This window comes from Mastigoproctus giganteus, chromosome 13, assembly GCF_048544385.1.
Source record: "Mastigoproctus giganteus isolate SK-2022 chromosome 13, ASM4854438v1, whole genome shotgun sequence".
Taxonomy (NCBI): domain Eukaryota; kingdom Metazoa; phylum Arthropoda; class Arachnida; order Uropygi; family Thelyphonidae; genus Mastigoproctus; species Mastigoproctus giganteus.
The window spans coordinates 105930876-105943217 of NC_143587.1; the positions used below are offsets into that span (position 1 = coordinate 105930876).

Genomic DNA, 12342 nt, shown 5'->3' on the forward strand with positions numbered 1-12342 from the left:
AGTAGTACAAATAACATGCACCACATTTGTACTTCTTATTCTGATCACTTAGAGTACATCTGAAGTATAACTGGTAAATTTTCTGAATATCCATTGTAATTGTGCATCTTTGTGGTTTAGTTAGGAAAGAGTCATGCATATAGCATAATTTGTTGCAATGATTTTTACACTTTCTAGGTGACAGTGAAAGTGTTTCAGCAGTTGGCCAGATCTTACCTGAAAAAGTTTATAATCATAATTAAATTATGAAATAATAAGGTTATAGATATATTCAAACAATGATAAATATAAATGACAAATAATACTAATAGAGAAATAATAATTATATTCATGTAGGTTTGCTGAATAGGTATGTGAGTCATATAATCAGTCTCATCACAAAAACTAGATGTGTTAGAGAAAACTGAAAACAGATTTATATTAAATGCACTAGCGTAAAACTTTACAGCAAACTGCTGTAAATTTACAGCAGTTTGCAATGAACTTTTCATTGCTCTTATATCAGAAACAAAAAATGAAAATGATGTACAAATTGGAGAGGTCTGGCATTAAAGACAAGTTACTACAAGGGATAAAGGAATGGTTGAGTGGGAGGTGGCAGAGAGTGGTAATTAATGGACACTGCTCTTTGTGGACTAATGTTATTAGTGGAGTTCCCCCGGGTTCGGTGTGGGCCCATTGTTGTTTTATGTATTCATCAATGATATTGATGAAGTTATAATCAGGCTTAAAGTCAAAGTTTGCAGATGATACAAAGGTTGGCAGGGTTGTTAACAACAGTAAAGACGGTATGCTACTGCAACAAGATCTAGATAAGTTGGGCAGATGGGCTGAGAAGTGGCAACTGAAGTTTAACATTGACAAATGCAAAGTACTGCATGTGGGTAGCAGTAACCCAAGAGAAACATACCAATGTGTGGTACCACGCTTAGGGTGATGGAAAATGAAAAAGATCTGGGAGTAAATGTGCAGTCAGATATGAAGTTTTCTGAGCAATGCAGACACGCTACCAGAGCAGGTCATGGGGTATTGTCAATGATATACAATAATTTTGCTAGTAGGGAAAAGGAGATTATCCCTTTGTATAAGGCAATGGTCGGGCCACGCCTTGAATACTGCATACAGGTCTGGAGACCTCATTTTAGGAAGGATGTAGTTTCCTGAGCATGTGCAAACAAAGGCAACAAGATTGGTGAGGGGGAATGAAGGGGTCCTTACCATGAAAGGCTTAAGTTCTGCCAATTGCAGTGTCTGGAGACTAGGCACCTGCGAGGTGATCTGATTGAGGTGTATAAAGCCTTGAATGGGTTGAACAAGCTTGATGGGATTCTTCCTCTTGCTCAGATTACAAACCTGAGGGGGCATAGATTCAAATTGAGGAAGGACAATTGTAGAACAGATGTGCGGAAATTTGCCTTTAGCCAGTGGGAAGTTGATTGCTGGAACAGATTTCCATCTCTTGTTGTGGAAGTTGATAGCTTGAATAAATTTAAGGCTGAGCTAGACAGGCATGTGGAATAAACGGATGGGTGAAATGGGAGGGGTTATTTGGCTGATGCTGCATAAGCTTGTGTTCTTGCATTGTACGCCTCAACAACTAATGTTAATACTAACTTTTTTTTCTCCATCCCTTACTCCTCAAACACATGCTAGCCAACAAAACATCAGAATCCAACTTCTCATTTATCTTCGTTTTACGAGAAACAGAGATTTACACACTTTCTTTTCTCACCACCCTTCTTAGATACCACAGATTCGGGGGTGGGGAACATGCAGCTGAAGTTTCAAACTGCACTACCTTGTGGAAACTGCAGTATACTATAGTATGTAATTTGAAAACTTTGCATGTCTTGTTGATGAAAGTAGCATAAGCAAAGAGCATAATTTCTCTTCTCTCGGTGGTCTTAAAAGGAAACAAGAATGCTTCATATGGTATTTCAGTTTTTTTGTCTGATGTACTGATGAACTAAAGACCTAAAGCAAGGCCAGCCTTCTCATTAGTTGTAAGTTAAATTTGCTTTATTGTGAAAATATTTCAACTGGCAGTTATGCCACCACGTGTCATACAGTTGAAAAGCCAGGTTCACTGAATGCTGTCCCTTATTTCTGATATCTGTTAAATTGAGGGTTTACTGTTTAACTTAAAGGACATGCTAAACTTAAATAGATTACAGCTTAGCAATAAAAAATATCTCCTTAATAAACAAAGTTTGGCATTCTCTTTTAACTACTGAACATCTTTTCTTCAAACTGGTGATTGATTTCAATTTTGAACTATGTTTCAATTATCTAGTTTTCAGCATCAGAATTACAAAATTAAAAACCTTGAAAAAAGATCTAAAGTCTGAAGAAAGATTTTCAATTTACATGCTGCTTTCAAAAATACAACTTGAGAAATTGGTTAATTTCTCATTCTGCTACATCAATGCAATACTTAAATTTCATTTCTTCCTTCTAGACTTTAATCCTACATTTAAAAAACATTACATAGCTTACTCCATAAAAACATAATCAGCACTTCAGATGTTAACTTGAAAGCTGGTCTTGTAAGTGTAATGTTTTTGTTTTTTATTGTTTCATTTGCTTTTTAAAAGTGAATATAATGAGTTTATCACTGTCTTTTTCTAATGCAATTATAGAGTCTTCAGTTTTAACTCTTCTTCCTGAAAAAGAATCAGAAATTCCCCAACAATTAAAACTGTACATAACACAACAAGACTTAGATTCGATGAAGACAGATGCACAAACAGTAATGGCAGAATCTTTTTTCCAGAAATTACACTCAGTGGAACAGGTTGGTAAATTATGCTATATTTATTATTATTTACTTATTCAAGTATAGTTTGTTATAAGAATCTAAAGTGCTATTAAATATGCTGCATAACACATTTTTCAATTTAGAATTGCAGAAATGTGAAATAACATATTTGAGAACACCTGACAAATATAGTTCCTATACAGTACTCAGGCCTCTTCATATTAAAGCAGTTAGCAGTAACTTTGTGAGCATGAGCTAATTCAAGTATGCAGTAATGAAGATATCGAATAAGAAGACTTAGGGAAATAAATTATTCAGATTTTATAATGAAATATTTCTGGGCAAGGTTCAACAAATATGGTTGGCATAGTGACTAAGAAATCCAGCCTGGCAGAACTAATATTTTACAGCTCAGAATAGTGGCTGTGAAGTTCAATTGCCAGTTCTTTCTTTTATATCTACTGTGGTCTGTATCTTGTCAGGATTAGCAAGTACAATACAGTAATGTGCAATGGACTCCTAGTACAGATTCTAAACTATCGACAGCATTAGTTAAGAAAACAAATCTCATTGGTTGAAGGAACATGATTCAAAATAATACGGCCCCCGGGTGCCAAGCGATCTTCTGTACTATATCTATTGCAGTTAATAGAGCGATTTTTCTAGAGCGACTGAGTTTTTCCTTGTTTATTTCGGTTTAAAAGTCATTCTGTTAATTAGCTCTACTTTTTAAAAGTATAAAAGGAGATCCAGAAAAAGGAAAGTACCTTTTTCTTTATTATATACTAACCGTACTAAATCCTACGCATGGCCACAAGCGGCACTGCTCCTGCCTCCCTGTGGCGGGGCTGGTAGCCTGGGTGGAAAAGCCAATCCCTGAAGACGAAAAGGAGCTGAAATGGATAAAGAAAATTATCCAGCATTAGAGCCGCTGAGCTCAAATACCACAGATTGGTATAACTTGGACCAAGGAAATGTGCAAAATAAGCACATTTCCTTGTGAAGAGATTTCTAGAAAATGCTGCTGGATCACCTAAAATGGTCAAAAGATTACAGTCAGGAGATTTACTCGTTGAGACAACACAGTCCAAACATTCAGAACTGTTGTTAAAGTTCACAACATTTGGAGGAATTCCCGTTAAAATCTCTCCCCACACCACCCTAAATAGTTCCAAAGGTGTTATCTCTGAGTGGGATCTGTTGAATGTAATAGAAGAGGAGCTTGTGCAGGAACTGAAAGATCAAAAGGTCATACAAGCTAAGAGAATTTTGACTCGTAGGGATGGCAATCTCGTTCCAACCCGTAGTGTAATACTTATGTTCAGTACTCCAAACTTACCAAAGCTGGTTATCCAGATTTCCATATTCGCCCCTATATACCAAATCCACTACGGTGTTATAAGTGTCAGAAGTTCGAACACTCTCAGACAACATGTCGAGGAAACACAATATGCCGAAAATGTGGATCCCAGGATCACACTAAAACCGACTGTACTGCAACATCTGCAGTTTGCCCTAATTGCAAGGAAGATCATCCTGCATATTCTAAAAATTGCAAGTTATGGAAACTTGGGAAGAAAATACAGAAATTTAAAGTTGAACACAAAGTGACCTATCAGGAAGTGAGACGAAAAATTCTGAAAGATACTCCCGCACACACTTATGCTAATATTACAAAGAAATATCATTCTGTTGCTGCAGTTCCACCTAACACATTGCTTGCTGAATAGGCTAGGGCTCAGCTTTCAGTTCCTCAGCCATCTTTGAAGCAAAACAACAAAGACCAGACTTGTAATACTCCAATTTCCATCCCCTCTACTAGTGGCATAAAGTCCCAAAGTGAAACCAGAATGGCAAAAGCTAAATCATCTACTAAGATGATTCAGCAAAATTCTTCAGCATTTTGCTGAATCATCAATTCATACAACATTAATTCTTCAGAAATGGATATAGATGAGAAAACTCAAGAAGAACCTTTATTAGAAATTTATGCTGAAGAAGATATGGACACTGGACGGCCTACCTTTCCTAAAAATATATAAAATTAAAATAAATCGCAATAAGCCTACTACCTCTAAAAAACAACCGGATCATCCTACCACTAAAACTAAATGATGCAGTGCATTTTACAATGGAATTGTCGAGGACTACGTACTAATACAGATGAGCTATATGACTTAATTCGACATTTCAGTCCAGCAGACATTTGTTTACAGGAAACATATTTAACTCTACAAGTGACCCCCTCAATAAAGAAATATACTTTGTACAGGCATGACAGGAATGCAGCAACTGCAGCCCATGGGGGTGTAGCAGTTTTAGTATCTATTACAAATCCATCTATGCAAATCCCCTTAAAAACTAATTTAGAAGATGTTGCTGTAAGAATAGAACTTGGAATAATTTTTTCTCTTGTATCGATTTATCTTTCACCGAACCAAACATATGTACTCAAAGACTTTGGTGAGCTCCTTGCCTAGATGCCACCTCCTATTTGTTTGATGGGTCACCATCCATTATGGGGAAATCTACGTATGGATAACAGAGGGAAACTAATAGAAACAATACTGGACACACACAATCTAACTCTGCTGAACACCGGTGAACATACTCATGTGCATTCTCCCACAGGAAATACTTCTGCCCTAGATTTGTCTATCTGCTTCCCCGCATATACCCAAGTATACATTGGGCAGTATTGGATAATCCACTTAACAGCGATCACCTTCCTATTATTTGTAGATTCCAAATCTCCACCTATCAGGAAACTGGCAAAAGGTGGAAATTCTCAAAGGCAAATTGGACAAAGTTTTCCTTAATTATATCTTTAGATAAACATTTGATTCAGAATCTGTCAATAGATGAAGCCACTGACCATGTCACTACACAGACACTAGCAGCAGCTAATAAATCTATTCCTCAGTCGTCGACTCGTCCACACAGGCATAAAAATTACTGGTGGAATGATGAATGTAATAGAGCAAAAAAAGAAAAGAATAAAGCTTGGAATATATTCCGCAAGCATCCCACTACTATTAACTTTATTATTTACAAGAAACTTAATGCTAAAGCGCGACAAATAAGAAGGAAAGCCAAAAAAGCTTCCTGGATACGGTTCGCTTCCACTATTACCAGAAACACCGATACTAGATTCATCTGGAGGAAAATCCAACATCTGAACGGCAAATATCCTTTGTCGTCCTCTCCTATATTGATCTGCAAGGGACAGGAACTGTCTTCCCCAAAAGACATAGCAAATGCTTTTGCTGAAATTTCAGCAGCAAATTCATATGGTGCTCCATTCCTACAAATTAAAGAGGCAACAGAAAGGCAGAAGTTATATTTCAACACCAGTCGCTCTCTTCCATATAACCAGCCTTTTACAATATCCGAGTTAAAGGAATCTCTTAACAGAGCACCCATTAGTGCAGCTGGCCCTGATGGTATTTTTTATATTATGATAAAACACTTGAATAATGCTGCTTTACAAACTCTTCTAATATTTTTTAATAGAATTTTTCAGGAACATGATTATCCTTGCTCTTGGAGACATTCACTTGTATTAGCCATCCCTAAACCATGAAAAGACCTCTCTAATCCAGTTAATTATTGTCCAATTTCCTTAACTAGTTGTTTGGGGGAAATACTGGAGAAAATGGTTCTCAAACGGCTCACCTGGTTTCTTGAGTCACATAACATCTTACATAAAAATCAGTATGGCTTTCGGCAAAATAGATCTGCATTAGATATGATGACTAAAGCAGAATCAAACATCAGAAATGCTTTTGTCAGAAATGACCTCCTAGTTATGGTAAGTTTGGATTTAGTGAAGGCCTTTGATACAACATGGCGTTTTGGTATTCTACGGGGTCTTTCACACCTTTGGACTACGAGGCAGGCTTCCCTTGTTTGTTCAGAGCTTTCTCCAGGGCAGAACCTTTCAAGTTATCATCTAAATGTTCTTTCTATAGTCCATATCCAGGAGGAGGGGATCCCTCAGGGATCTATTTTGAGTCCTACCCTATTTTTAATAAGAATAAACAATATCATCCATGATATTCCAAGAACAGTAGAATTATATCACTATGCAGATGACCTCATGATCTCATGCCAAGGAAAAAATATGAATTCTATCAAGAGACAAATTCAGATCTCAATTAACAAAATTGAACTGTGGGTGTCTTGCAATGGCTACTGCTTATCAGCACAAAAATCCAACTGTATTCATTTTTGTAAAAAATGAAAGATCCACCCTGAGCCTGAATTAAAACTTAAAAATTCCACCATACCTCTTTTGAACAGTATCAGATTTCTTGGCCTAATCCTAGATAATAAATTAAACTTCTTACAACACATCACATACCTGAGAACCATTTGCTTGAAAAAGTTAAATATCCTCAAGAGTACTTATCATCATTAACGTGGGATACTGACCGATATACTCTGCTTCAGCTACATCGGGTATTAATCCGATCTCGCTTGGATTATGGAGCTCCAATCTATGACTCTGCCAGGAAAAGTGCGCTAATTCAGTTAGACACTATTGATCAGTGCCCTAAGAATTGCTTTAGGAGCATTCAGAACATCTTCTGTACAGAGTTTATATATAGAGGCACACGAACCTCCACTCCATCTTCGGAGGAAAATGTTGCTACTCAACTATGCAGCAAAAATATGGAACCTTCCCTTCCATCCTATCTTGCCATACTTATTTGATCCCCAATGGACCACCTTTTATCAGAATAAACCCAATGAAAACAAGCCAATTGGGATAAGGCTGAAAACAAGCCAATTGGGATAAGGTGTGATATACTCCAATCTGTGATTTCTCATTCCAACAATGGGAGAAAAAGCAAGCAGCAGATCTCACCATCAGGAAGCTCCATGTTGCACATGTAGCTAAAAATTCTCGGTGGTTTCGAATATATACCAATGGCTCAAAAACAAGTACGACAGTGGGTGCAATGGCAGTTTCGTCTATTTTTTTCTAGTTCTGTGTCCCTTCCAAAGGAATGCAGCATGTATTCTGCTGAACTGTGGGCAATTAAAATAGCTCTGGATCACGTGATTAATCTGTCGATTAAGAAAACTATGATCTACTCTGATTTTCTAAGTGCAATAACAGCATTGAAAAATTCATCTAAGCAACTCCACCCCGTATTGAAGCAAATCAGATCTCAGATAATTGCGTTACAAGCTGATAACCAGTCAGTCACTTTCTGTTGAATACCAGGTCATGTAGGCATCAAAGGAAATGAATATGCAGATCAAGCCGCTAAACATCCAATCACTGCAAGCTCTTCTAACTACAAAGTGCAATATACAGACTACAAATCAGTCAAAAAATGTGTGTGAAGTGCAATGGTTGCAAATCTGGCAGGCTCAGGGCGGCAATTAGCTGCTTCAATTTAAACACGAACCTAAGTTGTGGCCATCAAGCATGCGATCAAATAGGCAAGAGGAGGTGATCCTGGCTAGGATGCATATTGGGCACATGCATCTAACCCATATTTATTTACTCATGGGGGAAGATCCGCCTATTTGTGCATATTGTCAGTCTACACTTACAGTGAAGCATATTCTAATAGATTGCAATCATTATAATAATTATCGAAGCACAATTTTCACATTGCTTTCACATCTGAAAAAACCTTTAACATTACCTCATCTAATTGGAGACGATGCAAATCTAGCCCACTTCTTTGTTTTCTTGAAGCAGGCACGATTATTTAAAAGATTTTAACTGGTAATTGCACTATGGAATACAATCGGGCACAATATGGCCTTAGTAGCCCTTGCCATTAACCAACATATCAACCTAACCAAATCAAAATAATACCCAAATAGACCATATCCAGCCTTTGTTAGCACAAAAATCTGTTACCTGAAGAATATTTTATAATTAGTTTCTTATTCAACTAATTATTTTAATTTGGTTTATTTTGTTTGTTTATACAGCAAACTTTATCCTTTTTTTTTTTTTTTTTTCCAATTGATCAGGGAAAGAATAAATAAATATTCAAAGGTTTTTCATTCATGAAAGCATCATACTGAACAAAAATAAAATTACTTAAGATGACTAATTGAACTTAATTAAAATAAGTTAAAAATAAAATAAGAGTGAATAATTAACTATAAAGAAATAAAAATATATACAATATATACAGGATAAAATATGTTAAAATCACAAAACATAAGCAAGGCTAAAAAATGTTAGCTCTGAAGGCTGTGTACCTCTTCATTAACCAAATAGTCATATCACAATGCAGCATTAATAGCAAGTTTATCATGTGATAGAGAAATGAGGACACAATATGCTCACATAAAGGGGGGGGGAACAACTAATAAGGATCTGGTGGTGATAAATGAAGTACATCAGTAACAATATTCTGGGTGCACCGACAAATTCCATAATAGGGTAGGTGCATGTAATGTTATTATAATTAAGGCCTGCAGTAGCAATATGGAGTGCCACAAGCAAAAGAAAAAAAGAAATTGTGCGAACAGTCAGTAATGTCAATATTATGGCAGGAGATCTATTCATTCCAGTAATGTTCAGCAGTGGTTGGGTGAGCAAAATTGTAAGATGCCACAGTTCAGGCACCTCTGTTACATATGTTATAAACAAAACCACTTTATGTGAATAGAGGAATTGCAGTTTTAGATTAGTAATATGTGACTGCAACTTCCTGTCAGGAAGTTGTACATGTATAATACAGTATCTCCTTAAGTAATACCCTGGCAAAGTTCTCAGAAACACCCAGATAGTAGGGAAATGTATGCAGTAGACAAGAAATCAGTCACAGCAGAGGGGGGGGGATGTTGTTGTTGCAAGGAAGCATCTCAAGCTTGTGCCTCAAATCTATCAAGAACATGAGAGGGGTATCCACATCTCATTAAGTCTGAAAACTTCAATATCCCTGTATTCTATGAAACTGGAATGGGACCATGCCTGGCTTAAAAAAACATGCCACTAGGCATTTATGCAGTACCACGTGTGCATTATTTAATCAAGTCACAAATCTATCCTTCAGCCATCATTTTTAAATTATGTCCCCTTATGTGTGTTGTCCAAGAAAGAATAAATCTACCATCAGCATTAAGTTGGAGGGTTTTAAAATAGTTGCAGTGCTAGTTTAGCATTAAGTTGGACAGTTTTAAAATAGTGTATGGTTAGCAGATGTAGGATTTCTGTGCAACATTTAAAATGATTGTGTTGTTCACTTATAAGCACCTGGATGAAAATGAAAAACAGCCACATCTTTCCTCAAATATATAAAGGTCGCGGTGTTCATTTTATGTACATTCCCTACCCACAACATGAATTGTCCTGCATTCATTTTCTACCCATATGAGCTGATTCTTGAAAGCAACCTCTCTCAGATTAACACAAACCCTGCTGAGTGGAAAAAGTATAGTGGGTTGATATAATACTGGCCAACAAAATTAATGACATTAAGAGTAAGAGATCTGCAGATTTACTCAACAAGTTGTACTTGTTTTTTTTCAACAGGTCAATGTTGAAAAAAAGTCGCAAATTAGGGTTGCATGTGAAAGTGTCTGCAATTCTGCCAAGACATGATAGGAGGGAGTATTTGATGAGAGCCTTGTCGATCAATTCGGCCCTGGAGAGATTGTGCAAGACTCAAGGGGTAGAATTTTTTTCAGCCTGGTCTCTGCTTGTTGACAGGAGAGACTGCTTCTACGGGGATGGGATACACTTAAATAGAAAGAGTGCAAGAATATTTGCTGTAGCTAACGAGGCAATGTTAGGTGGGTCGGAGAACTGCTAGCTTGGAGGATACACAGACTAAAAGGTTAACACTGGCCACAGGCAGAGGCAAAAGTGATTCTTGCACTGCTTCTATTAGAATGAGCAACAGCCTGGAAAGCAAGGTAATGGAGATTTCCAGGACTGTTGGGAGTCATAGTGGAACAAGTAAATACATGGGCTGTGTTAGGGTAACTAAGAGTAGAAACAGGTGCATGTATACTAGCATGTACACCAATGTTAGGAGTATAGTTAATAAATTTGATGAGCTTGAAGTGCTAGTCAAGACATCAAAGGCAGATATTGTTGGGATATCAGAAACATGGTGTCACACAGACATAAGCAGTGCAGAATTGGAATTTGGGGAGTACAATGTGTACAGGAAGGGAGGAGGGGTTATGCTGTTAGTTAAGAAACACTAAAATCTAAGGAAGTGCATCCAATTGATGTTGGTGGACAATGCAGTGTTGAGTCTGTTTGGTGTGAAATAAGCACTGGGAAACGAAAAATGAGAGTAAGTGTGTGTTATAGGCCTAATGAATCTGATGAGTAATTGTGCAGAGAAATAGAGTGGGTCAGTAAATCAGAATGTCTTATAATAGGGGATTTTAATTTTCTAGATATTGACTTGCACTTATGGATTGTTCATTTGCACACTAGCAAGACTTTTGTGGATTTATTGGATGCTGTTTTCAACAGCAACATGTTCAAGAGACATCCAGAGAGAGAGAGAGTAATACTCTTGATCTGATTACCAGCAGTGATTATTCATGCATTAAGAATTTGCAGATAAAGGAACCACTGGGTGACAGTAATCACAATGTACTGATGTGGGAATTACTTAAAGATGTAACTACCATCAAGGCTAAAGGGAAGGACTTTTGATTTCGTAAAGGTGACTACAGAGGTCTCAGACAGTTTTTAAATTCTAAATGGGAAGCCTTCAGAGACATAATTTTGGAGGCTACTAGGCTTTTCATTCCAACTAAGAAATATTGTTCAAGGTTTAGGCCTAAATGGATGTCAGATGAATTAATGAGACTCGTGGCAGAGAAGGAAAAAAAGAATGTATGGGATGCATATAAAGTATCAGGTGACACAGAAGCCTGTGGCAGGTAATCAAATCACAAAAAAGGTTAGGCAGGCAAAGGCAGATTATGAGAAATCCTTGGCAAAGGATGCAAAGAAAAACAGCAAAGAGTTCTTTACTTATGTAAATTCTATAAGGAAAGGGATGAATCAAATTGGACCACTTAACATAGATGGGTTGACTATTGATGATCTATTTTCTCCCACTCAACCATCCCTTTATCCATTGTAGCAACTTACCCTTAATGCCATACCTCTGCAATTTTTACAGCAGCAGTCTTCCATTTTATCAGCTCAGGTAGCTGATAAACTGAATGAGTATTTTGCATCTACATTCACATATGTAGAGTTATTCAATGAGAGGAGTGCCAGAAGTTTATCAAATGCTAACAGGGAGCTAAGTGATTTTGTAATAACTGAGAGCAAAGTGGAGGAGAAATTGATGAAGTTAAACGTAAGGAAGGCACCCGGGGTGGATGGGATCTATCCAGTTATATTAAAGGAGGCAGCAAAGGAAGTAAGTAAACTCTTAGCTATAATTATGAGAGTTTCCTTCGACTCACGGGAAATCCCCATGGACTGGAGGTGTGCAAATGTGTCACCAATTCACAAAGGGGGTTTCAAAAGGTGACACAAGTAACTACAGACCTGTTAGTTCTTGTGTTCTGGGGAAAATAATGGAATCACTGGTTAAAGAACCATTGCAGGATCATTTAGACAAGAC

At 37.1% G+C, this 12342-nt stretch overlaps 1 protein-coding gene across 2 annotated transcripts in view; it reads left to right on the plus strand.

Moving 5' to 3' along the window:
* The window catches only part of Nup205 (nuclear pore complex protein Nup205), a 738550-nt gene that overhangs the window by 712082 nt on the left and 14126 nt on the right, over window positions 1-12342 (plus strand). For both annotated transcript variants that reach the window (XM_090387115.1, XM_090387116.1), the window contains exon 39: window positions 2640-2794. In XM_090387115.1, coding sequence (XP_090243241.1) covers window positions 2640-2794 — 155 coding nt within the window. The remainder of the gene's footprint in view (window positions 1-2639; window positions 2795-12342) is intronic.